Below are 25548 nucleotides of genomic sequence, written 5' to 3'. Positions count from 1 at the left end.
GTTAACGTATAAGTTAAAGTGACGTGTAACGTTCAGACTCTTTTCTCTATAAATAAAGTCTTGTATACAATCAAATCATCAAGGAAACATATAGCTACGAAAAGACTTTGACGTGTAGATGTATGACATAGGCTGAACCACCTTAATTGTATGTCTCTTTCTTGTTCTCAACTCTTCCCTAAATTATGAGCTTCTATATGGTATCAGAGCTCTAAAAGCTCACGCGAGTATCGATCCTGTGCCAATTTTTTTTGGGTTTCTCTTATCCCTTCCACATCTACAACCACAACCAAAATCCATAGTCTCACTGAATCATAGCCACAAACAGACCGCAAACTCTGTCATCTTCCACCATAGTACTCAACATGTTCTTGCAAGTGATCTTTAAAAGGAAATTGCTGCTTTAATAAATAGGCATTCTCTTCTTCAGAACCACTACCCATGCATTTTATCATTGCATCTTTCTGGATTACTTCATCTTGATCTGAAGATTCCAAACCATTCACATCATCACCATCACTTTCTTCATCAAATTCATCAACTTCAATTTCTTTCCAAGAATGATCTCTTTCCGACAGCCCTATTTCACCAACCTGATCTACAGTTTCAAGATAATCTTTTGCATCAATTTGAGCCTCTAACAACATATTAGGCTTTCGGCCAAAAAGGCTAATGAAGCTCTTTTCTAGTCGATGCCGGTCAAAAAGTAGCCATTTTCCATGTTGCGGCCATAGTAGCCGATACTGGCCAAACAGTCGTCAAAGTCCAAATTCCGGTCATAGCAACCGATGTTCCCATTTGTAGAGTAGTGACTTGTCTTCCATCAAGCCTTTCCGTAGGCCCCCACAATTCTTGATTTATTTTTCAGCACACACGTGTAAGTCCCTTTGTTTTGTTAAGCTTCCTTTGGAAGCTAGCTTCACCGAGAAGCTTCGAGAAAGACAAAAGGCATAAGCCTTTTTTGTTGAAAAGCTGAAGAGGACTTCGGTCTTTGGGAGAGAGTAGTGTGCAAGAAAGGCTTTTTCAGAAGAAGAGATCCAAGCAGTAGCAGTTTTTGGAAGCACCCTTTCGGAGAAATAAGTCTATTTTGTCCCTTTGTTTTCTCACTTGTATTTCTCACTATATTTCTAGTGTACCTAGAGGTAAGGGAATTAGAGAGTTTTTTCTCTTTTGTATTTAGTTCTACTTTGTTGTGTAAGAGTGAGATAAGGGTGTATTGGGCTTTTCGGTTTGAGTGGTTTCCTTTGTATTACACTTTGTACTCCATCTTTTAATAGTTGATTTCTCCTGGATCATCTTTGCCAGTGGATGTAAGCTTGTTAAGCCGAACCACTTCAATCTTGGTGTCTCTTGAGTTTGTGTTGTTATTTGTTATTCTATAATTTTTCTGCTTCGTTGGTGATCCTGGAGTATTAGTCTGTCACAACAAATTGATGTTAAAGCTTGGATCTTTATTTTACAGGATGGCTACCGCAAAATTTGAAGTACAAAAATTTGATGGTCATAATAGTTTTAGTCTATGGCGACTCAAGATGCGGGCTTCGTTACGGCAACAAAGGTTTGGCGAAGATTTTGGATGGCGATGAGCCATCAACATCAACGGAAGAAATGAAGGAACTTGAAGAAAAAGCCCACAGTGCAAATTTGTTGTCTCTTTCAGATTGAGTTTTGAGAGAAGTTGCCGATGAAAAAACTGTTGCTGGACTTTGGAAGAAGCTAGAGAACTTGTACATGAAGAAGTCTCTCACTAACCGGTTGTATTTGAAGTAACAGTTATAACTTGTACATGAAGGTATGCCTCTTTGCAATCATCTTGATGAATTTAATAAAATTCTTATGGACTTGAAAAATATTGATGTTCAAGTAGATGATGAGGATCAAGCCTTAATTTTGTTGTATTCACTACCAAATTTGTTTAATAATTTTGTTAATTCAATATTGTACGGTAGAGATACCATCTCCTTAACTGATGTTAAATCTACTTTGAATTCTATGGAGTTGAGAACAAGATTGAATGGGAAAGGTAATGATAATCAGGTTGAGGGTTTATTTGTTAAGGGTCGTTTGAAAATTCATGTAATTTTAAAGGTCGATCCAATGAGAGAGACTTAGGAGGCTGATCCAAGTCCAAGAAGAATATTCAGTGTTACTATTGCAAAAATTTTGGACATTATAAATCCGAGTGTCCGAAGCTGAAGAATAAAGAGGAAGGTGATAAGCTAAGTTCCTCTTCTGTGGCTGGTGTTGTAGAAGGAAATTCTGAGGGTTCAGAATTTGTCCTTTCAGTTACCGTTTCTGATGGTCGTTTTAGTGATCAGTTGGTCCTTGATACTGCTTGTACATTTCATATGTCCCTTAAAAGGGATTGGTTTACTACCTGAGTCAATCAATGGTGATTCAGTCTTGATGGGAAACAATGTTGCCTGCAAGATTGTGGTATTGGTACAATCAGAATAAGGATGCATGATGGGATCGTCGAGTTAACTACATGTTAGTTAATTCTTGGGGGCGTTACATTTCAGGATCATGTAAGACAAATTCTAAGAATGTTGTCTTAGCTTGGTTAAGATGAGAATTATAGGCAGCGCACATGAAGTTTATTACAACTTCATGAAGCCTAAATAAAGCCGAATGTGAGATCTTAGGCACTCGACAAGCGACTATGCAAAGAAACTCAAGTTAGGACACCTTTATGGCGACTAGACTAAGATTCGTACGGCATTTGAGTGTGACAAGCCAATTGAGTGGGAGTTCCACCATAGCAGACATTTCATATTGTATGTGTTATAGATGACCAATCAAGGGAGTGACTCGATGGATCTCTGCTCCATCCCTTTGACATGTGAGTAATTCACATCTTATTAAATGGCCTGAACAAAGGAAAAGGAAAGCACAAATTTAGGGCAGTTTCAAATGCTCACCTAATCCCTTATGACATTTGTGTACGCCCCTTTTATATGTTTCCAGCAAAACCATACACACCACCCCTAGTGCACCGACTTTTTCCATACTTTCACTTACACACATGCACATGCAGTTTGTCCCATCAAATGCCAAACTCTATTTAGTATCTCCATGAATTCCTTTTCTCTCTTAACTTACAACCCACCGAGGACCAAACCCTTTTCAGCTTCTAGCTACATCTCCTCCCAAAAGACAAGCACACAACTCCAACGAGCTAATCAATATATAGAGATAGAGAGAAAGGTCATCCCCTCCCACGTGGCCGTCTTCTACACCCTTTCAACCATGAAAGCTTGGTCACATCATGATCACTTGCCCAACCATGAAGCATGAGAGAAGGCCGTTCAAACGGCAGCTGCTTGGTGGAAGAAGAGTCCTCTTTGCCTTCCCTTGTTTAGAAGGACGTTGGAAATCCGTTCTAACGGGACGCCTATGAAAAGAAGAAGATTTCTTACTACCTTTATCCGTTCAATTGGAATCAGAGATGTTCTAATGGCACACCACTGGAAGACGATTCAACCTCTCTACCATCCTCCGTCAGAAGCACATTTGAACATCATGCTGCATTTGACTCTCCATGAGCTTTTGTAAGATCCTGTCAGAAGCCCGTTCTAACGAAAGACTCTGGAATTGACAAGTGTCAGAAAGTTAGCGATGGAACCCTAAGTGTTTTCTATTCTAACGACAGCCTACGGAACAGTTGATAAAAATGAGATTTTTAGCTCATTTAAAAAAAAGCTTGAAGAGACATTTTTCCTAGAGATTTTCATAAGCTCCAAAGGGGTTCTTGGGTATTTGGTAAGAGTGCTTAGGATGATCCTAGGGAGTTTCTAGATTCATTTTCCATCACCAAAAGAGTGTGACCAAGTGTGGATGTTCTGAAAGCTTTGAGCTTTGCTCACACTTGAAGTGTTCTTGAGTTTTAGCCAACAAACCATACATAAAATTTTGTCTGAAGAAGAGTGTACTGAAGGATCGGTAAGGAGATGCACTGTAAAAAGATTGGAGGGCTTAGAGGCTAGTAGGTGGCTAGTTATCTTCCAAGAAATAGGATATCACAAAGGGTTGTAAATTTTCTCTTATCTTGTAATCTGGATCTTTTCTATAGTGATTTCCCGGTTTTTACTGCTCCTAGTGGTTTTTAAACCTTTAATGTATTCAAAGGGTTTTTCCACTTCGTAACCAAAAAATATGTGTTGTGGTTGTGTGTTTGTATGATTTAGTTTTCAAGTAAGATCTGGATATTGAATCAAGCAGCCTTGCAGTTTATCCCTACAACTGTTCTTACTGTGGTTGCTTGAGTTACCCTGTCTTGAAACAAAGGATGATACTATAAAACAATACTAATACTAATACCAATTTGTTGTGACAAATAAATTTCCAGATTTGGGGTACATCAAAGGAGGTGAGATGAGGCTGAGTTCGTCCCGGTGGTGGTCTGTAGAGTCTAAGGAGTTTGGATTGTCGGTAGTGGGTGGTTTTACAGGCATTAGGATTCATGAACGTCGGAAAGGGGTGTTGAGGTCCATTCTGATTGATAAAGATGAGGCTGCCTGGTTGATTAAGTCCTTTCATGATCTGGTTACGGTGCTTGATAGTAGAGTGTTTTGGAATCAATCCGTTTCAGGTTTTCCGCGGATTCTTGCGCAGCAGTGTGCAAATAGGCATGGGTACTTTCTGACCATAGAAGAATATGCGGGGAGAAGAAGGAAAGGGTCTGTTTTAGTGCCTAAAGGAAGATTTGGTGAGGGGTGGAAGCGTTTCGAGGAGGAGCTCCGTTTAGCCCTCAATAGCCTGCTTGCTGGCAGTTCTCCAGAGCACTTTAAAGGCAAGGCTGTGTTACAGTCTAATCGTCTCTTTGAGAGAAGAAGGAGCTTTGCTGACGTTCTGCGAGCTCCTTTGCCGAAAGAGAATGCGTGTTTTTACCATGAGGAGGTGGATCCCCAGACCCGGACGTCGTCTCTGGCGATGGGTTCTAGTGATCAGGCGGCCCTTTCGGCAAAAATGGCTAAGGCGAAGCAGGCTGGGTTGAAGATGGAAGAGTTGGCGAAGGATTTTCCGGCAAAACCGGCGGGGCAGAAGGATGAGAAGATGGAGAAGGCCTTTCCGCCGAATCCGGAAGGGCTAAAGATTCAAAACGCAGGCTTGGCTGAGTCGTCGGATAGGGTGTCTGTGTTAGACCTTAGGGGTAGGGGAGAGGGCTCTAGCCCTTCTGTGTTGCCTTCTGCACCACGCAAGTCACACGTCGGTGATTGCCTCGAGCTGTGCAGCATCAGGAAGACGTTGGAGACGTTGCATGAGGAAATAAGGTTTTGTCTGGCTGGGCTGCGTCAGTTGGAAGACGAGGTGATGGGTAGGTCCAATTCATTGGGCTCCAGTCCCTCTCGGCCCAATTCCCTGTTGCCCGATAGAACCTCTTCGAGTCCACCAAAGTCAGCCCATCCTTTGCAGTTTCCCATCAAGAGGCCCAAGTTTCTGTTTAAGCCTAAGGCTGGGTCGGTTCTGCGACCTATTCCTACTCGCCAGTCTCGCTGGACGTGGGTGCATCTTCTTCTGCTGGGCCGTCGAAGCCGTTGGGTAGGTGTCCGGCCATCTCGAAGGCTTCGTGTAAACCAAGTCCTCCCAGTCGGGTGTATCAGCGTCGGAAGTCACGGAACCGGTCTTCCTCGACTGCTTGGAGAGCTAAGCCGGGACTAACTATACCGGAGACTGGATTGAGACAGAGCAGGGAGAAGGGGGAGGATTCTACGAGGATTGGGGAACAGAATTTCTCTCCGGCGTCCGACGAGTTGCTGCGTGGTGGGTTAGGAGTGCCGAAAGTTTTTCAGCCCGCTGATAGTCAGTTGGAGGAGCTAGCAGTTTCTGGTCTTGGGCTGGAATCAAAAGGCTACTGTCAGTCTGGGCTGGGATCTACGTTAGCTGGAGAGGCCACCGTTCTAGGAGAGAAGGGTTCTGTTGCTGAAATGGGAATCAGTATGGAATTGTCGGCAGAGGATGGAGGGCTGATGTTGGCTTCCCAGGTAAATAGCTCGCTGGTGAATGCTGGACTGGGTTGGTCTGGGTTTGATATGGATTCTGTGGCTCAGAGGCAGGAAGAAGGTAGTCTTGAGCTAGTTTTTTTCTCCTCTTCAGAAGGTAAAGTGGGACTCGAACCAGAAGCTTGTTCAGGGGGATCTCTAGTGGGGAAGTGCCCCTGGGAAGGAATGGTGGCTGAGAAGGGTATTTACTATACTGAAGGACTCTTGATGCAAGATAAGGCTAGGAATGGTGGGGGGATGTTAGAGAGTTATGAACCGATTGTTATTACTCCTTTGGCAGTGGAGGATGTAGACGGGCAGAGGGTGTCGCCTAGATGGGTGGTAGAAAGAATTAAGAGGTTTTATACTACTATTGGGCTTTCTTGTGGTCGTTTTGAGGACAGATTGCTGGCTTTGTTTGAGGAGATTGAAGCGGATAGAGATCTCTCTTTGGCTGAACTGAAGACTAAGCTTTCGCCTGCTAAGGGGGTAAAAGGACAGAGGGAACTAAATAGGCTATCCTGGTCTATGAATTATGAGAAAAGAGGGGAGCAGTCGGACAAAGGAAGGCATAAGGGTAGGGGGCCATCTTGCTTTTATGACGCCTAAAATTTTGACGTGGAATGTTAGAGGGATTAATGCAATCAAGAAAAGAATGGAGATTAGAGGGCTTCTAAGGGTTTGGAAGGCGGATATTGTTTGCTTGGTGGAGACAAAGATGGCAGTTATCTCAAGGGAGGTGGTTCGAAGTTTATGGGGCTGCCTTTATGTTGATTGGTGCTATCTGGGTGCTAATGGAGCGTCGGGTGGAATTTTGTTAATGTGGGATAGAAGGGTGGTGGAGAAAGTGGAAGAGTGTATTGGTAGATTTACTGTTGCATGTTCTTTGCGTAACATTGGAGATAATGTTGTTTGGGCTTTTAGGGGGGTTTATGGTCCGAATGATGACAGGGAGATGAGGGATTTGTGGGATGAATTAGCGGGACTGATGAGTTGGTGGGAGATGCCTTGGTGTATTGGGGGAGATTTTAATGTGGTTCGTTTTCCTAGTGAGAGATCTAGTGGTGCTGGCTTTTCTGCAGCTATGGAAGAGTTCTCTGATTTTATTTTCTTGCATAATTTGGTGGACCTTCCCCTTGAGGATGGCCAGTTTACTTGGTCGAGTGGCCAGGAAGATCTAACTTGGTCGAGATTAGACAGGTTCTTAATTTCTCCGGAGTGGGAGGATCGTTTTCCTGAAGTTTCTCAGAGGAGGTTGACAAGAATTTTCTCCGATCATTTTCCTTTGTTATTGGATTGTGGGACAAATAGAGGAGGAAACAGGTATTTTAAGTTTGAAAATATGTGGCTGAAATACGAGGGTTTTGTTGAGCAGGTGAAAAAGTGGTGGATGTCTTACGAGTTTTCGGGTCTTCCTAGCTTCATTTTGGCCAATAAACTAAAGGCCTTGAAGGCTGATTTGAAGAAATGGAATGAAGAAGTGTTTGGTGATTTAGGGAAAAAGAAGAAAGAATTACTGGAGGGCATTCGAGAGCTGGAGTTAATCGAAGAACAACGTGGCCTAGAGGAGGTTGATAAAGTCTGAAGGGTAGATATGGCGAGAGAGATAGAGAAGACCCTTCTTTTTGAGGAAACTAGCTGGAGGCAAAAGTCTAGAGCTTTGTGGTTAAAGGAGGGGGATAAGAACACAAAATTCTTTCACAAAGTGGCCAACTCACATCGTAAGTTCAACCAAGTGGACTCTATGAGTATTAATGGTATAACTTCCAGAAATCCTGCGGAGATTAAAGAGCACTTAGTTCATTTCTACAGTAATTTGTACTTGGAGAATTGCTCGTGGCGGCCTAGGGTGGAGGGCCTATCTTTTTTATCCATTGAGGCGGAGGAGAGCATTTGGTTAGAAAGAGCTTTTGAGGAGAAGGAGGTGTGGGAGGTTATCAGGGATATGAATGGTGACAAGGCGCCGGGTCCTGACGGTTTCACTGCGGCTTTCTTTCAGAAGTGCTGGAATTTTTTAAAAACTGACATTATGGATGTTTTTGCAGAATTTCATTCTCGAGGTAAGTTTGAAAAGAGCTTGAATGCTACGTTTGTCTCTTTGATCCCTAAGAAGACTGGTGCCATGGATGTCAGAGATTTTCGCCCTATTAGTTTGGTAGGGGGGGTTTACAAGATTATCTCAAAGGTCCTTGCCAACAGATTTAAGTCCGTTGTGGGCAAGATTATCTCCAACACTCAGAATGCGTTTATCGGAGGTCGACAAATTTTAGACTCTGTGCTTATTGCAAATGAATGTGTGGATAGTCATATTCGATCGGGGGAACCTGGACTCCTATGTAAGCTAGATTTGGAGAAGGCTTATGATCATGTGAATTGGGATTTCTTGCTATATTTGCTTCAAAGATGTGGTTTGGGGGAAAAATGGAGGGATTGGATACGTTTTTGTATTTCAACGGTGAGATTCTCCATTCTTGTTAATGGAACCCCTTCGGGTTTCTTTAATAGCTCTCAGGGATTGCGTCAAGGAGATCCTCTTTCTCCGTTGTTGTTTGTGGTGGTTATGGAGGCGTTGAGTCGGATGTTGACTGCCGCATTGGACCAGGGTAATTTGACAGGGTTCTCAGTGGGTTCCAGTGATTCAGAGGCACTAGTCGTGAACCACCTGCTGTTCGCTGATGATACTTTGATCTTTTGTGGTGCCCAGGAAGAACAAATTCGCCACCTGAGATGTATCTTCTTAGGATTCGAGGCAGCCTCTGGGTTGAGAATTAATCTAGGAAAATCAGAAATTGTCCCAATTGGTGGGGTAGAGGAGGTTGATAGGTTGGCCAATCTTCTTGGATGTAGGGTTGCCTCTATGCCTATGACTTACTTAGGTTTGCCGTTGGGTGCTTCTTACAAGTCCAATTCTATTTGGAATGGTGTTATTGAAAAAATGGAAAGGAGGTTGGCGGGTTGGAAGCGGATGTACTTGTCGAAGGGTGCCCGGTTGACTCTTATCAAAAGTTCGCTCTCCAACATTCCAACTTATTACCTTTCTTTGTTTCCTATGCCAGTGAGGGTGGCTAATCGTCTTGATAAAATCCAAAAGGATTTTCTTTGGGGAGGCATTGGTGATGAGAAAAAGTTCCATCTAGTGAGTTGGAAGAAGATCTGTACACCTTTATACGCAGGTGGGTTGGGAGTTCACAATCTCATCCAGTTCAATCGAGCGCTCTTGGGTAAATGGTTATGGAGATATGGTAGGGAGAGAGAGGCTTTATGGCGTTTGGTTATTGATGCCAAATTTCAGAGTATTAAGGGCGGGTGGTGCTCGAAAGAGGTCTTGGGTTCCTTTGGAGTGGGTGTATGGAAACATATTAGGAGGGGGTGGGAGGATTTCCGCAATTTTGTTCGTTTTGAAGTGGGGAGTGGAGCTAATATTAGTTTTTGGCATGACCGGTGGTGTGGGGATAGTTCCTTGAAGCAATGCTTTCCAGCTCTCTTTTGTATTGTAAGGAACAAAGACGCGACGGTGGTGGATAATTTGGTGGTCCGTAATGGTGTAGTTCAGTGGAATGTTCTTTTCACAAGACATATCCAGGATTGGGAGTTGGATATGGTTCTCTCTCTCTTCAACCGATTATATTCTACTTCGATTCGTCATGGTGAGGGTGACAGATTAGTGTGGAATCCCTCTAAAAAAGGTTTATTTGAGGTGAATTCCTTCTATGTAGAGCTCTGTAGGGAAGATGGCCCTTCTCTTCCTTCTTTTCCTTGGAGAAATATTTGGCGTGTTAAGGCTCCAACTAGGGTGGCTTTCTTCGTATGGTCAGCAGCTTTGGGCAAAATTTTGACTCATGATAACTTGCGTAAGAGGAATGTTATAGTAATGGAGTGGTGTTGTCTTTGCAAGAAAAGTGGGGAGTCTATTGATCACTTGTTGCTTCATTGTGAGGTAGCTCGGGCCCTGTGGAGCTACGTTCTTAATTTATTTGGGGTTGAGTGGGTTATGCCACATTCGGTGTTGGAGTTATTGATTAGTTGGGGAGCGGCTATTGGGAGTCGGCATGCGAAAGAGGTTTGGCGGTTAGCTCCTCTTTGCTTGTTGTGGTGTATTTGGAGGGAGCGGAATGCTCGTTTGTTTGAAGATGTAGAGACACCTATGGTGGAGCTAAGGAAGCGGTTGCTCAACACTTTATACTCTTGGATAGCGCCATATCGTAGTTTGAGTGTCTTTACTTTTGTAGACTTCTTAAATTTACTTTCTGTTCGACCCGCTTAAGGGCTCTCTTGTATACTTCCCGTGTATAAGGGTTGCGCCCCTTAGCGCTTTTCAATAAATTGCTATTACCTATCAAAAAAAAGTTTTCAAGTAATTTTATTACTGTGATAATTATTGCTTGATTGTCTTTTATTGGGGTTAGAATCATTTCTTGAGTTCTTTCACGGTTTATGGATATGGACCAATATGGATGAGTGGGAGATATTGGAAATTAATTTGACCCATAGTATCCACATGGATTAGTGGAATTTTATTTCTAATTGACATAATCTTTTAAGGATTATTGAATAATGGGTGAAGTGGTTATTTGATAACTACCAACTACCTTAGATTATAATAAGCTACTATTTTGAGTTGCTAAAATTTCTCTCTACTAGAACTTCTCCCTTCTTAGGACTCTAATAGAAAAACTCTATGTTTGTTTTAAAAAGACTAAATGCACGTTTTAGAATAGCACTCAGAATATTGTTCATCTCTCTACATCCATAATCTCTAGAGTAACCATCACTATCCCTAGAATTTGAAATGTGAAAATTATTAGGAGACTCTAGTATAGCCTCCTAGGTGACGAAAAAGCGCTCTAGTTCATGATATAGTGCATTGAATGACATGGGCTGTAAGGTAAGCAACAAATCCAACCTTTGGAAGATCCGTTTGGAGTAAGTTATATAGAATATCCCTCATTTCAACGGTCATGATAGGACATCTTTTTGCTCAAAATTTCATAAAATGTAAAATAAAAAGATATGTGGCAACAAACAGCGATGTGGCAAAAGAAGTGCCATATTCAGCAATTTTAGAAATATAAATGATACACTTACATGTCCCATACATCTCTTATACATTTATACCCAACAAAGTTTCAAATCCCCATTAAATTTGTGGGACTCAATGTGGGTTTCATAAATCCAAAGGTAGATTTAAAAATGAGATGTACAAGAAATGTATACGTATTAACGCATCTAACTTATCCCCTAAAGACTCACATTCTACACGTGAGTCTAGGAAGGCTATAGATAATCTTCACACCAGGAACTCTAGTGATGAAGATGGATCCTAGAGTTATACTAGAATTGCAACACCTTGTAAACGCATGCTGTGATAGAATGATAAGGTCGAGCATGCGGTTGTAGTTAGATAAGAATGTATTCAAATCTAGAGATAGAGTTGTAGCTATCCTAACCATCTGTACATCTATATATATCAACATACGCTCACCTTGATGAGCAAAGTGGAAATTATTCAGCATAGAGTTCAGTGTATGTGGGTGTTCTATTATGGTATCAAAGTAGCATAAAGACTAGCGCCTAGATCCGTATGTCTAACTCAAATTCTACCACGCCCGCTGCTGCTATAGCCACTGAAACTGAATCTACCTCTCCTATTCCTTCCGTGTTCGCCATGGCTTCACCGCCCCACCCCACCAACTCTAACTCTGTTATTTTTACCGTCCCCAACATGAATCATGCCTTACATATCAAGCTGTCCAAATGAAACTTCATGGCTTGGAGGACACAAATCCTTGCCTACATCAAAGGGCAAGATGCTTTTGGGTTTCTAGATGGTTCTTCTCAGCCTCCTGCCCAGATTATTCCCAATACCAGCACTGTTGCTGGTGCTCCGGCCACCATGGTTAACCCATATTTTCTTGCATGGTGTCAAAGGGATCAAATGATCCTCAGCATTCTTATTTCCACTCTCACTTAACCGTATGTGGTTCATGCAGTCAGATGTGCTACAGCCAGCACCTTGTGGAATACTTTAGTCACCATGTTCGCCTCTCAAGCCCGGTTTCGGGTCATGCAAATTTACTTCCAACTTGCCACGGTCAATAAGGGAAATAACTCCATTCCTGAGTATTTCCAAACGATCAAAACCTTGAGCAACACCTTGGCTGCTACTGGACAGCCTCTCAATAATTTTGAGAATGTTTCCTTTCTTCTCAAAGGCCTTGGCACCAAGTTTGATCCATTTGTTACGTCTGTAACAACTTGGGTGGACCCTTTCTCCTTTGATGAGCTGTATGAACATCTCTTGGCTCATGAAATGCGGATTGAGTAACAACTTCTAGCACTTGATCTTGCCCAACCCTCTACCAACTACACTACTTAGGCTGCCTTGCAGAGAGGCAAAGGATATCGTGGAGGCCGAAGCTTATCATTTGGTGGACACTCCTATTTTCGTGGACAAGGCTCATCTTCTAGCAACCGTGGATGTAGATCCTACTTCCACAATAATGCTCCTCCTTTTTCCCGGCCTATATGTCAATTTTGTGGAAGAATTGGCCACACCACTGCCTGGTGCTACCAAAGGTTGGAATCAACCCATTCATCCGACACCCAGCAGCAGCACCCGCAGGCCTATCAGCAGAAACCACAAGCCTACTACTCATCTCTTACCGTGCCAGCTGAGGAAAATTAGTACCCCGATACCAGGGCGACTCACCATGTCACTACTGAGCACCAACACCTCAACCTATCAACCGAGGACTACATCGGATAGGATCAGATTCGTTTAGGAGATGGAACAAGTTTGTCTATCACTCACATTGGTTCTGCACTTCTAACTCTTACGTGTCGTCAATATATTCTTACTCAACTTCTTCATGTTCCTCTCATTTGCAAAAATCTACTCTTGGTTCATAAATTTGCTCGTGAAAATGATGTATTCTTTGAATTTCATTCTTCTTATTTTGTGATTAAGGACTGTCAATCCGGGATCACTCTTCATCACGGCCTTCTTGAGGATGGACTTTACCAACTCCATCCTTCATCCACCTCTTCCATCAATAATCAAGCTCTTGTAGGTGAACGAACCTCCACCGATCACTGGCACAAGCGCTTAGGTCATCCCGCTCTCCGCACAGTCTAATGAATCCTATTTATGTTTCAGCTTCCAGTCATCACCAATAAGGCAACATCTCCTTGCACTGCCTATCCTAAGGCCAAAGGACATCAATTGCCATTTCCAGTTTCCACTTCTCGTATATGTAATCCTTTAGATTTGGTTTATTCTGATGTATGGGGTCCTTTCCCAACTTTTTCAATCAATGGTAATCGTTATTATGTTTCTTTCATTGATGCCTTTAGTCGTTTTACATGGGTGTTTCCCATCCAATCAAAATCTGATGTTAAACCAATCTTCTTAAACTTTCAAGCTATGATTGAACGCTTACTAAACACAAAAATAAAAAGTGTTCAATCTGATTTGGGTGGCGAATATCGCAAGCTCAACACTTATTTCCAATCTGCATAATCCATCGTCTCTCATGTCCTCACACACATCAACAACAAGGATGTGCTGAAAGTAAACACCGTCATCTCATTGACACTACATTAGCCCTTCTAGCTGAAAGCAATCTTCCCAAAACCTTTTGGGATGAGACATGTCTCACCTCTTGTTATCTCATCAATAGGCTGCCCATTCCATTACTAAAAAATAAGTCTTCATTTCAAACACTATTTAACTGACGCCTGATTACACATTCCTCAAGATTTTTGGGTGTGCATGCTTTCCTAATCTTCGTCCCTATAATTCTCACAAGTTCTCTCTCCGTTCCAAAGAATGCATTTTTCTCGGTTATAGTCCTAATCATAAACTCCACAAGTGCTATCACATTGAGCCTGGTCGCATATACATCTCAAGAGATGTGGTCTTCCATGAAAATCGGTTTCCATTTGCTGCTGCAACACTACCACCCGAACCTCTTGATGCTTCTCTTGCTCCTTTTCTTCCTCCTTTTCTTCCAACATCTCCTCATACTCAATCTGCACTGCCCTCTGCATCATCACATACAATTCCAGCATCTTTTCCTATGTCACATACTTCTTCTGCAGAACTAAATGTGACTATTTCAGATTCCAACACTGCAACACCTTCTGCTCGCATTCATCATATGCGCACAAGGTCCCTAAACAATATTGTACAATAGAGGCAGCTCACGGATGGCACAATCAGGTACCTTATACCTCGGGCACTGCTGGCTGAGACTCACTCAGCTCTAGTAGAGCCTACATGCTTCTCAAATGCAGTCCTAATTCCAGAATGGCGTGTTGCAATGCAAATGGAATTCAATGTACTACTTCAAAACAAGACTTGGTCTCTTGCTCCTCCACAGGCACCAACAAACATAGTAGGCTGCAAATGAATTTTTACGCTTAAAAGAAAGGTTGATGGGTCGGTTGAAAGTCACAAGGCAAGGCTGGTTGCCAAAGGCTTTCACCAACAACCTAGACTTTACTATGGTGAGACCTATAGTCCGGTTATTAAACCTATAACCATCCGAATTGTATTATCTATTGCCTTCTCTGCAGGTTGGTCTCTCAAACAAATCGATATACAGAATGCCTTCCTTCATAGCTTCGTATCCGAAGATGTCCACGTGGTGCAACCACCCGGTTTCATCAATCCAAGCTACCCACATGTATGCAAGCTCCACAAGGCTCTATATGGTTTAAAAACAGGCTCCTCGCGCTTGGATTTCTAAACTAAGTGAAAAACTAATTCACCTTGGTTTCATGACATCAAAGGCAGATTCTTCATTATTCATTTACAGCAACAAAATTGTCACCATGTACCTTCTCATCTATGTAGATGACATCATCATAACCGGATCTGCCCTTGCTGCATTTACAGAGCTTCTTCAACTCTTCAGTGTCGACTTTGCTATTAAGGACTTGGGAGATCTTCACTACTTCTTGGGATTGAAGTTCTCAAAGTCAAGTCAGGTCTCCTTCTCTCTCAATAAAGGTATATTCTGGATTTATTAAAGAAAACAAAACAAACATGTTGGAGGCCAAACCGATCATGTAACAGATCTACAACTGGGGAAAAGATAGACTAATTAGAATTAGGTTTTAGTCAGAAGTCTCCTTAGATAAGGTAAGAGTCGTATAGTCTCTTTAGGAGAATAACGGGTTTATGATAAGGTAAGAGTCGTATTGTCTCTTTAGGAGAATAATGAGTTTATTATAAGGTAAGAGTCGTATTGTCTCTTTAGGAGAATAATAGATTTATTATCCCTATTAGGAAAATAACGAGACTTACTCATAAAGCAATATCTCCAATAGGAAATAAGGGAATTTTATCCCATGGGTTGTGATAGAGGGGGGACCTTTAACCGGCCCCCCTCCTCCCCTTTACAATAGAAAATGCAAATTTATTCAAAAAAGTGTACTTTTACTATTCATTGTTTGTCTTTTTCAATACAATTGCATTTTTTATTATTAAAGGGAGGAGGGGGGCCGGTTAAAGGTCCCCCCTCTATCACAACCCGTATCCCATTAGGTTTAGGTTTTCTACAAGGAAGGAAATAAGGGAATTATTGCATCACATTAGGTTTATTATTTCTGTTATATGTCGTATATTTCCTTTCTCTATTCTACCATGTATCACTCTATAAAAGGAGGAAGTTATGAAGAAAATGATTATTCAACTGTAGCAGTTGTTTTAGGAGGTTTAGGGTTCCTCGAACTACCCTAAAATTAGGAGGCCCAAGATTCATCGAATTATCCTACCAAAATTTATCATTCTTGTTTATTGTTTATCCTTTGTTACGGAGGTCTGTAACAACTTGGTATCAGAGCCACGTTTCGACATGTCGGACCAAAGATTAGATCGCATAGAGAAGATGTTGAGAGCGTTGGAGTCAATGGAGGAATGACTAACCAAACGCCTCGATGAGATGATGGCTGCCCTCTCCATCCAGTTCCAACAAGCTCATGCAGAAGACCCATCCCACCATGCAAACTCTTCGCAGGTAATATCACTCTCATCTCCACCCTTAGGAAATCTAGCAGAAAAACAACCAACAAAGGAAATCACAGCCCCAATATCGTGCAAAGACCCAAAACCCACCATTGCTCAAAAGAAAGACCAACCCCTAGCATCACCACAAACATTCACATTCCGACTCAGTTACCCTCCAAAACTCCCACCTAGTTTACCCATCAATGACAATAAGTCAAACCATCACCCACAGTACCAACCACATAAACCTCAAAGTCCAGCCACTCCCTTCGAGATCTCCTCAATCTCGCGTCCCCCACACCTAAAGGCTAATCACTGTCAGCCACAAAACAAGAGAATGAAACCCAAACCAAAAAATTGACCCCCATCGTTGGCATCTAATCCCTTCCACATCGCTGTCGCCATCAACCCTTGTTGTCGTAGACCAAGCTGACAGACGAACATCACACCCAGTTGCAGCATTCTTCCGCCGCTCTCAGCTAGTGCCTCCAACCGCCCGCCCCGCGCCTCTACACCTCTAGAAGTCCCTTTATTTATTGGTGCAAGAGAAAAGACGAACCGAGCTTTTGATTGGCTCAGAAGAAGGAAAAAAGTAAGGTACAAACCACCGAAGCTCCATCTCAGATGTACCTCAAAACCCCGCCTCTGCAGATCCTCAAGCGGCCCCACACCAGTTCATACTCAGTTGGAGCGCGCTCGCATCCCTTGTGATGTTTCTCCCTTTGGAACCGGCCATACGATTCAAGAAGTCTATGATGAAGCTAGAGTTTGGGGTTTCTGTAAAGGTGTATTTATGATAGTGATCATGGTGAGCAATCCTTCCATACAATTCATGCGCCTCGAAACGATGTTGAAGAAGCTGAAGAAAAGATGTGCCTTAAGTAGGAGGGGCAACAATGGAGTGATCTTTGCAAACCCAAAATTGAGGGAAATAAGGAGACCACAAGGTCCATTTGAAAGGGGCAGGAGTGTTACGGGTCTATACCCGAGGAAAAGATGGACTAATTAGAATTAGGTTTTAGTCATAAGTCTCCTTCGATAAGGTAAGAGTCGTATTGTCTCTTTAGGAAAATAATAGATTTATTATCTCTATTAGGAAAATAAGGAGACTTGCTCATAAAACAATATCTCCAATAGGAAATAAGGGAATTGTATCCCATTAGATTTAGGTTTTCTACAAGGAAGGAAATTAGGGAATCATTGTATTCCATTAGGTTTATTATTTCTTTTATATGTCGTATATTTCATTTCTCTATTCTACCATGTATCACTCTATAAAATGAGGAAGTTATGAAGAAAATTATTATTTCAACTCTAGCAGTTGTTTTAGGAGGTTTAGGGTTCCTTGAACTACCTTAAAATTAGGAGGCCCATGATTTCTCGAATTATCTTACCGAAAAGTATCATTCTTGTTTATTGTTCATCCTTTGTTATGGAGGTTCGTAACAGATCACATCCCCTATTTCCTCCTCCTCGGTTTTGTCAGCTTTTACAAGTGATCCCATGGAAGATCCTTCCCTATATTGAAGCATTGTTGGCTCTCTACAATACCTATCACTCACACGGCCTGATTTGGAGTTTGCAGTTAATCGTGTTTGTCAGTTCATGCACAAACCAACCAGACTACACTGGCAAGCAATCAAAAGAATACTACGGTACCTCAAGCATATAGTTTATCACGGCCTACTTCTACATCGAACACAGTGTAAAAGCCTACAAGCATACTCGCTGATTGGGCAGGCTGCTCAGATGATAGACGCTCTACAGGAGCCTATTGTGAATTTCTTGGCTCGAACTTGATCTAATGGAGCTCTCGAAAGCAACCCACCGTCTCACGATCTTCTACAGAGGCCGAATACAAATCGGTTGCCAACACCACTGCTGAACTTCTTTGGATTAAAGCTCTTCTTCTTGAACTTGGTATATCTCTCAATTCTACACAAAAACTATGGTGTGACAACATTGTACTACGTACATGTCCGTGAATCCAGTTTTTCATGCCCGAACAAAGCATGTGGAAATCGATTTCCACTTTGTTTGGGATCGAGTTGCAGACAAATCTTTAGAAATACTCTTCATTCCAAGCTCGGACCAATTAGCAGATGTTCTAACCAAACCTCTTGTTTCTACTCGATTTCAACAGCTGTGTTTCAAGCTCAACGTCCGTTCTCCCCCATTAGCCTTACGGGAGGGTTTTAACACATCTAACTTATCCCCTAAAGACTCACTATAAATAATCTTCACACTCGAAACTCTTGTGATAAAGATAGATCCTAAAGTAATACTAGAATTGCAACACCTTGTAAACGCATGCTGTGATAGAATGATAAGGTCCAGCATGCGATTGTAGTTAGATAAGAATGTATTCAAATCTAAAGATAGAGTTGTGGCTATCCTAAACTTCTATACATCTATATATACCAATATATACTCACCTTGATGAGCACGGTGGAAATTATTCAGCATAGAGTTCGGTGTATGTGGGTGTTCTATTAATACGAGATGTAAAAATATCATTTCAATTTTAGAAATATATATAAAATAAGGGAATATTTTATAATAATATCAAACTGCAAAAAAAATTAAAAAAATAAATAAAAATTGTTGATATGTTACTTCTAACTTCTGTGCCACATGGCCTTCTGTTGCCAATTTTTTTAATTTTTTTTTCTCATTGAAATTTGGGTAAAATATGCATTGTTTTGTGGCCTAAATTTGAAAGATAAAAATCTATTTTGCTTTTTTCTAAGTCTTTGTTGTCAACTAGTTTTTATTTATTTATTTTGTAGACCGTTGTCAACCTGTTACTACTATAATAGAATGGAGTAGCAAGAAATATGAAGGTAGGAATTGGTCGAGAAAAGATGGCCGAGGTAATCTTCCGTCAAATGTGTGTTATAGGGGCTTACCTTGGACCTTTGCAGTACCAGCCAGACATAACATCGAACAAATGTCATGCAAATCTTTTTTACTTTTTCTTTTTTTAATGTTTTTTTATCATGACCAATAAAATTGATGCGACCCAATTGAATGGGTGAAACGATCAATAGACCCCATATATATGGAGAATAGAAACAGTTATCCAAGCATGAACACGAAGCCCTTCAGGTTTTCATTATTATGTATAAAAATGTAATTTTAAGCAAAAATGGAATGGAATAGAAACAGAGAGAGACAGAGCGAAAACAGGTAAGAGAAGAGTACATACAGTGCCGTAATGTGACAAGTGGTGCCATTGTTGTATGAACAGTCGCATTTAATATAGGGGTTGAGATCTTCATTCTCGATGGAGCTAGAGCCGATGACCTCTCCACTGCATGGTTCTAAGATTCCCCATGTTGAGATTCCCCATTTTGAGATTCCCCATGCTTTAAATATTGAATTCAAAGCCCTTACTGCAATCAAATTCACAATTATACATAGTTGGGATTAGCGTGGAAAGAGAAATGCTTGGTTCTAAACTTTTTACCAAGAAATTAATATTAAGATAATATAAATCTTATTATTGAATATGATCAAAATAATTAATAAAAATAAATGTTACGGGTATCAATGAATAAACTTCACATCGTCTTAGTAACTATTTCTTAATAAAAGATTTAGTACCTCTAGTATTTCTTGTGTGGAAAACAAATATTGACTCTCTCATGATTGCACTCAAAAGAAATCCCACCTAGTTAGTATATATTTAAGGGGTGTATAAGCATACGGTTTAATAACCGCTAACTACATAATCACTTTTATAAACAGTTGAAAAAAATCGTTAATCACTTAAAAGGGAGCAGTTAGTGGGTTTAGAAGTAAGCAGAGACGGTTAATAACCATTTACTCATATATATACATACAGAAAATAATAACAGTATACAAAAAGTCGTCATTTTGGTACGTTTGATATGTGATTTCTATTTGAATTTAATGAAATTTATCTTTATTCATAAAAATAATTCTTGAGCTTTGTTATATTTTAAAGCATTCTACTTATTTTCAAAAAATGCCTAAAATCATTGAAAATAGGCCCTAAAAAGAGGCTCAAGGAATGCCTGCAATACCAAAATTGACCAATTTCTAAGAAACAGTTATGCAGTGCGATTATAAGTTTCAATAACCGCTAACTTGAGGTTATTTTAAAACGGCTAACTGCCTAAGGTGGACCGATTACAATTACAAAAATTCAATAGCCGCCTAAAGCGGTTGCGATTAACGATTAGAGACAATAACCACAAAATGCAACTGCGTATACCATAGTATATATGAATTATGATAGTCCAAAACTACCAAATCCACCAACAAAACTTCAATTAGAACACATTTTGAGTTTTTTTCAAAAACTAAAAAAGAAAATTAAATAAAAATTAAATTGCTAATGTTGGTGGCCTATCAAGAGGAAATTACACATTTTTTTTTCTTCATGTATGCAATATGAAAATTACATTTAACTCACCTAATCTGACATTTCCATATAATTAATACGAGCGTTAGCTTCAAGAAGATATATATATATATATATATATATATATATATGTGTGTGTGTGTGTGTGTGTGTGTGTGTGTGTGTGTTATATTATATTTTTATTTTATAATTATTCAATCCCAATTAACTTTTGATTTTTTTTTTTAACAGGAATTGATCTAAAAATTAGTTTGCACCGTCACATCCGCATTGTAAGTAAAGTTGTGGAATAAAAATATATTTTATAGCATTACAATATATAGGGAGGGGGACAATTTTATTTATTTATTTATTTTTAAGTAGGGGTTAAATATATATATATATAGCCATATTTTAAGTAAATTAAATATAACCTAGTTTTTATATTTTTATTATTCCTTTCAAGTTAAAAATAATAAGAAAAATTGTAAATAATGTTTTTTGAAAAAAAATAAATAAATCAATTTCTGTAATAAAATTGAGAAATTTCAGTCTATTAATATCTAAACATGACCATTGAAATTTTAGTCTTCGGCCCCCTCCAAGTTCTTCCGGTCATCCTCATAATTTTTTTTAAGAAATTTAGAGGGGGGGGGGGGGGGGGGGGTGGGGGCTCCTCCGTCACTATATATATATATATATTAGTTCAAGTCATTTACCCTCTCCCTCTTGATTAGGTGTAGCATAAAAGATGACCAACAATTGCAGGCGTGGCAGTAAGAAAATCATACGTTTCAAACAAAGACACGTACAGCCTTTTTGATATGTTATGATATATAAATTATCTTTTTTATTTTTTAAAGTTAATGTGGCAAATCACACGCTTCAAACAAAGACATGGCCTTTTCTTATCAAAAAAAGAAAAAGAAAAAAAAAGACATGGCCTTTTTTATATGTAATGATACGAATTATCATTTTATTATTTTAGAAATGATATCGCTTTTAAAATTATTATTGTGATTCGAGATGAATTATTATTAATTTTTAGTTTTTTTCGATAAGTAGAAAAAAATTTATTAAAAGCACAAAGTGTGATCAAGTACACACAGAGTATACAGGAACAACAGCTAAGAAGAAGAATCATAACTAATCACTAAAGGTGCAAGGAACACGACCATCTAAGAATACAAAGAATAAAAAAAAAAGACATGAGCTCCTCAATGATCCTTTCTTTCTCCCTGAACTGGGAAAGCTTTGATTGATTTGGGTTGAAATTGAAGACCCAATTAAACCATAGCGAAACCAAACTATATATATGGCATTTTTTGTTTTCTTTTTCTCTAAAAACAAGTTGACAGTGACACTAATCAATTAGTTAAATGAAGTGGGAGAGACTGATGTAAGACAGTTTAGATTATTGTAGAATATTAATTAAGACAGGAAAGAACCCATCATAATATTATTGTAGAATATTAATTTATAAAGGAAAGAGCCGAGCAAAATATTATTGGAAGATATTAATCAAGAGAAAAATGATAGAGCATCTCCTGGTGTTCTCTTGGAATGGCATAGATATAATTAAAAAAAAATTACATCTATGCCATTACAGAAGAATACTAGGAGAACACTAGAAGATGCTCTAGCATTCCTTTAATCAAGAAATGAAAGATCCGAGTGATGTGATGTGACGATCAAAGAATAAGAATGCTAGAGCATCTTCTAGGATTCTCCTAAAATGACATAAATGTAATTTTTTTGATTAAAAAATTACATTTATGCCATCCAAAATGATATAGATGTAATTTTTTAATTACATTTATGTCATTCCAAGAGAACACTAGGAGAACACCAGAAGATGTTCTAACATTTTTCATCAAAGAATAATCCATATAATAATCTCATATTTAGATTTTCTTTGACACCAAGTTTTACCATAACTAGTTTATTTTCTTTGGCACCTAGTTTCGTCATTATTAGTTTATTTTCTTTGGCACCAAGTTTTGCCATAACTAGTTTATTTTTCATTCTTTTGTTTTATTTCCATTTGCAAGACATTTATTTTATTTTAACAGCTTTATGGTTTTATTATAAATAGAGGAACAGTTGTATTAGAAATTCATTTAAGTTTATTATTAATAATATTAATTTCAGTTTTCTCTATCAACATGTGTGTTAGTGTTTGTGTATTCAGAACACAATTTTTTTTTTACGTTCAATCGCTTCCACTAATTAGTAGACATGACGATTCTTGGCAATAAATAGATATATACAGGGGAGACAAAACATCAATCCTTAACAGATAGAATTTATCAAAAAAAAAAAAAAATCTCATATGTCCATTTACATGCATGTTAGATATACATATATTTTTAATAATAATGACAAAGTTAAGAAAAAATATTAAAAAAAATATGTATTTTTCATATATTATTGAAAAATATATTTACATCTCTCATGATATTTTTATAATTTTTATAAACTGAAATAAAAAAAAAAAAAAAAAAAAAAAAATTCTTTCTACTCAATTTGAACAAAAAAATATTCAGCCCAGAAAGAAAGATTTTAAAAATAAAAGTAAAAAGCAGAAAATAAAGAAGAGGAGAAAGAAGTTGATTTGGGGCTATCGGAACATCGGAAAACGAGAAAAGTTTTTAAATGATGATGACATAAAAAGCGGATGATGTATTATTTGTATTTTCACTTTTGAGAATAAGCTCTAATAAGCTCCTAGATGTGCAAGCTAGAGCACGAATGCAAGATGAAGGTGTTTTCTTCTTTCTTCCTCTTTTTTTTTTTTTTTATGAATCAAAAATTATGTATCTTCTTTCTTTCTTTCTGGATAAGTAAATAATAATAGAGAGAGAGATCAGACAAACCTTCAGCAGGATCTGTGACAGCGTTGGTTCCATTTTGAGCTTGAGCAAACTCAGGCAGGCCAAAGATGCAGGCAGCGTAAAGAGCAAAGACTAAAACTGGTGGTGATCTTGATCCGACCATGTCTGAGATTGATCGATGGAGCGCTATCCACCAGACTGACGGCTTACCATCTGACTCCATGCATTTCCTGAATATCTAAATCCTGCCTTGTCCTCCTCCACCGGGTTGTCTACTATTTTATTATATATTATAATATGAGTAGTGATTGGGGGAGGCTATTGACCGGCTCCCTCCCCCTTTATATTCAAAAAATTTACTTTCAATCCATTTTTTTTATTTTTTATATTATTTTATTCCTTTTTTAGAATTGAAAATGAATTTTTTAATATAAAGGGGGAGGGAGTTGGCCAATGGCCTCCCCCCAATCACTACCCTTATAATATCAGTCGAAGCCATGCCCCACCCACGCGCCTCGATCTGTCGATAGAGGCCGCCTTTCGGGGTCAACCAATTCAGCTCGTGTAATTTGCAAGTTTGGTTGGCTCCCGTACAGTGACATCAATGACATATTTAGGGTGTTTTTAAAATTGCAATTTTATAGATAATAAATTTGATTTTAAATTAAATTGAAGAACATAAATTGTTTGGAAATTGCAATTTGAAAAATACAGAAAATTTGTTTTTTCAAATCGCAGGTAAGGATACTTTTTTGAAAACGCAAAAGTTTAAAGTTTAATTTACGATTTAAAAAAGCTAAACTACAATTTTGCTAAACACTTTACTATGTTTCTAAAAATCACTTTTTCAAATCTTACATTTTAAAATATTTATTTTAAACCTCACTTTTTGAAATCACAAACCTAAACGAACCCTTACTATTTAGGGCTTCCACATCGCTAAAGGGTAGCTTCCATTTCTGACTTTCAAGATTACAACTGCCTCTAACGTATTCTACAACTTGAGTTTCCTAATTTTTATAGCATTCACAACAGTTACTCTTTGGTTTTCTTTAAATTTAGGGAACAAAATTATTTTTTACTTCTCTATCCAAATACATTTCACAATAGCTTCATTTATCTTTTCATATATCAATTAAATATTCTTTTTATACAAATATAAGTTTGTACCGACCTTTATATTTTTTACAAAATTCCAACACAATCCTCAATAAAAGGTAAAAAGAGGAGAGAGGAGAAGGAAAATAAAAATATTTTCTATTAAAATAATGGATAGGGAGGCTCTTTTGGTTCCTTATACATTGGGTAGAACTGTAGCATTCTCAATGCTTAGGAAACCGATAGGGTATCTGCTATTAGTGGTTTTTGTGATTTTTTTTTTTTGTTGAAATTTTCCATATATGTAGGGAAGGGAATGAGCTATTGGGAATGCTTCTAGTCTATTCCGTTTCTTTGAAAGCCAAACTAGATCTAAGATTATTTTTGGGTGTTTGATTTTTGAAACTTGAATTGAATTATTATTTGGTGCGTAAATTTCGAAGTAAAAAATGATGTTTGGATTTCGAAGTAAAAAAGGATGTTTGGATGTTTAGTAGAATTTAAATTGTATTTGAAATCATGTTTTGATGAGAGTTGCGTAAAATTATTTTTCACGGAAAACCATGGTAGCAAATGATTGGTTGTATGAAAAGTTGTGTAAAATAAAATATAAAATATTATTATTTTTTCCAATTTTTTATTATAATATAATGTATTATATATATTATATTCACACATGCCCTATGCCATTTATTGAATTGTAATTGCTTGCTTTTGCATGTTGCCCATCACGTGGCATGTAATTCAGACTATATAGTTATCTCATCAACATCACGTGTCTGTTTTGCGTTGGAATTCGGATTTCATTCGAATCAGTTGGGGTGAATTCGGTAGCATCAGGATTTTATTCAAGGATCCGAATTTTTTTAAAAACAACCCGACATTATAGCACAGAGAATCAAGATTCTTCTTGTTCCCAAACATCTCGTAAGGGTTCTCTTAATTTTTATAGCTTTATCTATCTTAATAGGTTGTTGCTTTCAAAAGTTGCATTTTTAAATGACTTTCATCTTTCTGGGTTTCTTTTTAAGTTCTAGTCTATTGAGTTGTTAACTTGTTTTTGTTTTATCCTTCTTTGTATCTTGTTTCTGGAATTTGTTTATGAAATATTAAAAAAAATTATATATAAATATATATCAACAAAATTTCATTCAAAAACGTATGGCTATTGCACTCCTCTCTTCCCCTTTCATATGTAGAAAAAAAATAAATTAAAAAAAATGCATCAAATAAATAACACGGTTCTATTGGTTT

General features: G+C 38.6%; 1 protein-coding gene across 2 annotated transcripts in view; it reads right to left on the bottom strand.

The window, feature by feature from the left end:
* The window catches only part of LOC133867724 (probable LRR receptor-like serine/threonine-protein kinase At1g56140), a 36679-nt gene extending 13246 nt beyond the window's left edge, over positions 1 to 23433 (bottom strand). Inside the window, exons 1-2 of one of the 2 annotated variants that reach the window (XM_062304491.1) lie at positions 23239 to 23433; positions 19202 to 19388 (exon numbers count right to left, since the gene is read on the bottom strand). In XM_062304491.1, coding sequence (XP_062160475.1) covers positions 19202 to 19388; positions 23239 to 23419 — 368 coding nt within the window. In that variant the 5' untranslated portion in view covers positions 23420 to 23433. Of the gene's footprint in view, positions 1 to 14822; positions 15002 to 15912; positions 16912 to 19201; positions 19389 to 23238 lie in introns of those variants that run through there. The other variant, XM_062304492.1, reaches the window with a different exon arrangement.
* Positions 23434 to 25548: the final 2115 nt, after the last annotated feature.

This window comes from Alnus glutinosa, chromosome 5 (assembly GCF_958979055.1).
Source record: "Alnus glutinosa chromosome 5, dhAlnGlut1.1, whole genome shotgun sequence".
NCBI lineage: Eukaryota > Viridiplantae > Streptophyta > Magnoliopsida > Fagales > Betulaceae > Alnus > Alnus glutinosa.
This window is presented reverse-complemented; position numbering and strand designations above follow the sequence as displayed.